At 69.9% G+C, this 945-nt stretch overlaps 1 protein-coding gene across 1 annotated transcript; it reads left to right on the plus strand.

The window, feature by feature from the left end:
- Positions 1-293: 293 nt before the first annotated feature.
- On the plus strand, positions 294-940 carry LOC106900520 (potassium voltage-gated channel subfamily C member 1-like; the record flags this gene model as incomplete). Its single annotated transcript, XM_014962609.1, has 1 exon — positions 294-940. A coding segment is annotated over exon 1 (504 nt), but the record flags the coding sequence as incomplete, so codon positions are not given.
- Between the last annotated feature and the right edge of the window lie 5 nt (positions 941-945).

Here is a 945-nt window from a genome sequence, read left to right on the forward strand (position 1 = left end):
CCCCCCGCGGCCCCATTCGCGCTGCCTGGGGAGGCGTGTCCTTCCCCGGCGGTGGGCGTGTCCTCCCCGCAGTGGGCGGAGCCTCAGTGCTCCCGGGGGCGTGGCCTCACTGTCCTGGTAGGCGCGTCCTCCCCCCCGCGGTGGGCGTGGCTTTCCACCTCCGCGGCCGCGTTCACACTGCCCGAGGGGGGGCGTGTCCTTCCCCAGCAGTGGGCGTGTCCTCCCCGCGGTGGGCGTGACCTCGCAGCGGTGGGCGTGGCCTCCCCCCGCGCCTGCGCAGAGCGGGCGGCGGCGGCGGAGGCGGCGGGATGCGGCAGCGGCTCCTCCGCTCTGCGGGGCCGGTGGCCGCTGGCGGCGACTCGTTATCCCTTTTTCCTCGCCCTTCCTCCTCCTCCTCCTCCTCTTCCTCCCTCGCCACCTCCCCCTCCTGCTCGCCATGGGCTGGCAAGCGGAACGCGACAAGGTGGTGATCAACGTCGGGGGGGTCCGCCATGAGACCTACCGCAGCACCCTGCAGACCCTCCCGGGGACCCGTTTGGCCGGTTTGGCCGAACCGGGGGCGGCGGCTCGTTTCGATTACGATCCATCGGCGGGGGAGTTTTTTTTCGACCGCCACCCGGCCGTTTTCGCCTACGTCCTCAATTACTACCGCACCGGCAAGCTCCACTGCCCCGCCGACGTCTGCGGGCCCCTTTTTGAGGAGGAATTGGCTTTTTGGGGCATCGACGAAACCGACGTGGAAGCTTGCTGCTGGATGAATTACCGGCAGCACCGGGATGCCGAGGAGGCCCTGGATAGTTTCGAAAGCCCCGAACCCCCCCAACCCCCCGAACCGGCCGAGCCCAAGCGGCTGTGCCTGGAGGAGGGGAGGCCGGCGAGCTGGTGGAGGAGGTGGAGGCCCAAGCTCTGGGCTCTCTTCGAGGACCCTTATTCCTCCAGGATGGC

This window comes from Calidris pugnax, unplaced genomic scaffold, assembly GCF_001431845.1.
Source record: "Calidris pugnax isolate Ruff unplaced genomic scaffold, ASM143184v1 scaffold2388, whole genome shotgun sequence".
Classification (NCBI taxonomy): domain Eukaryota; kingdom Metazoa; phylum Chordata; class Aves; order Charadriiformes; family Scolopacidae; genus Calidris; species Calidris pugnax.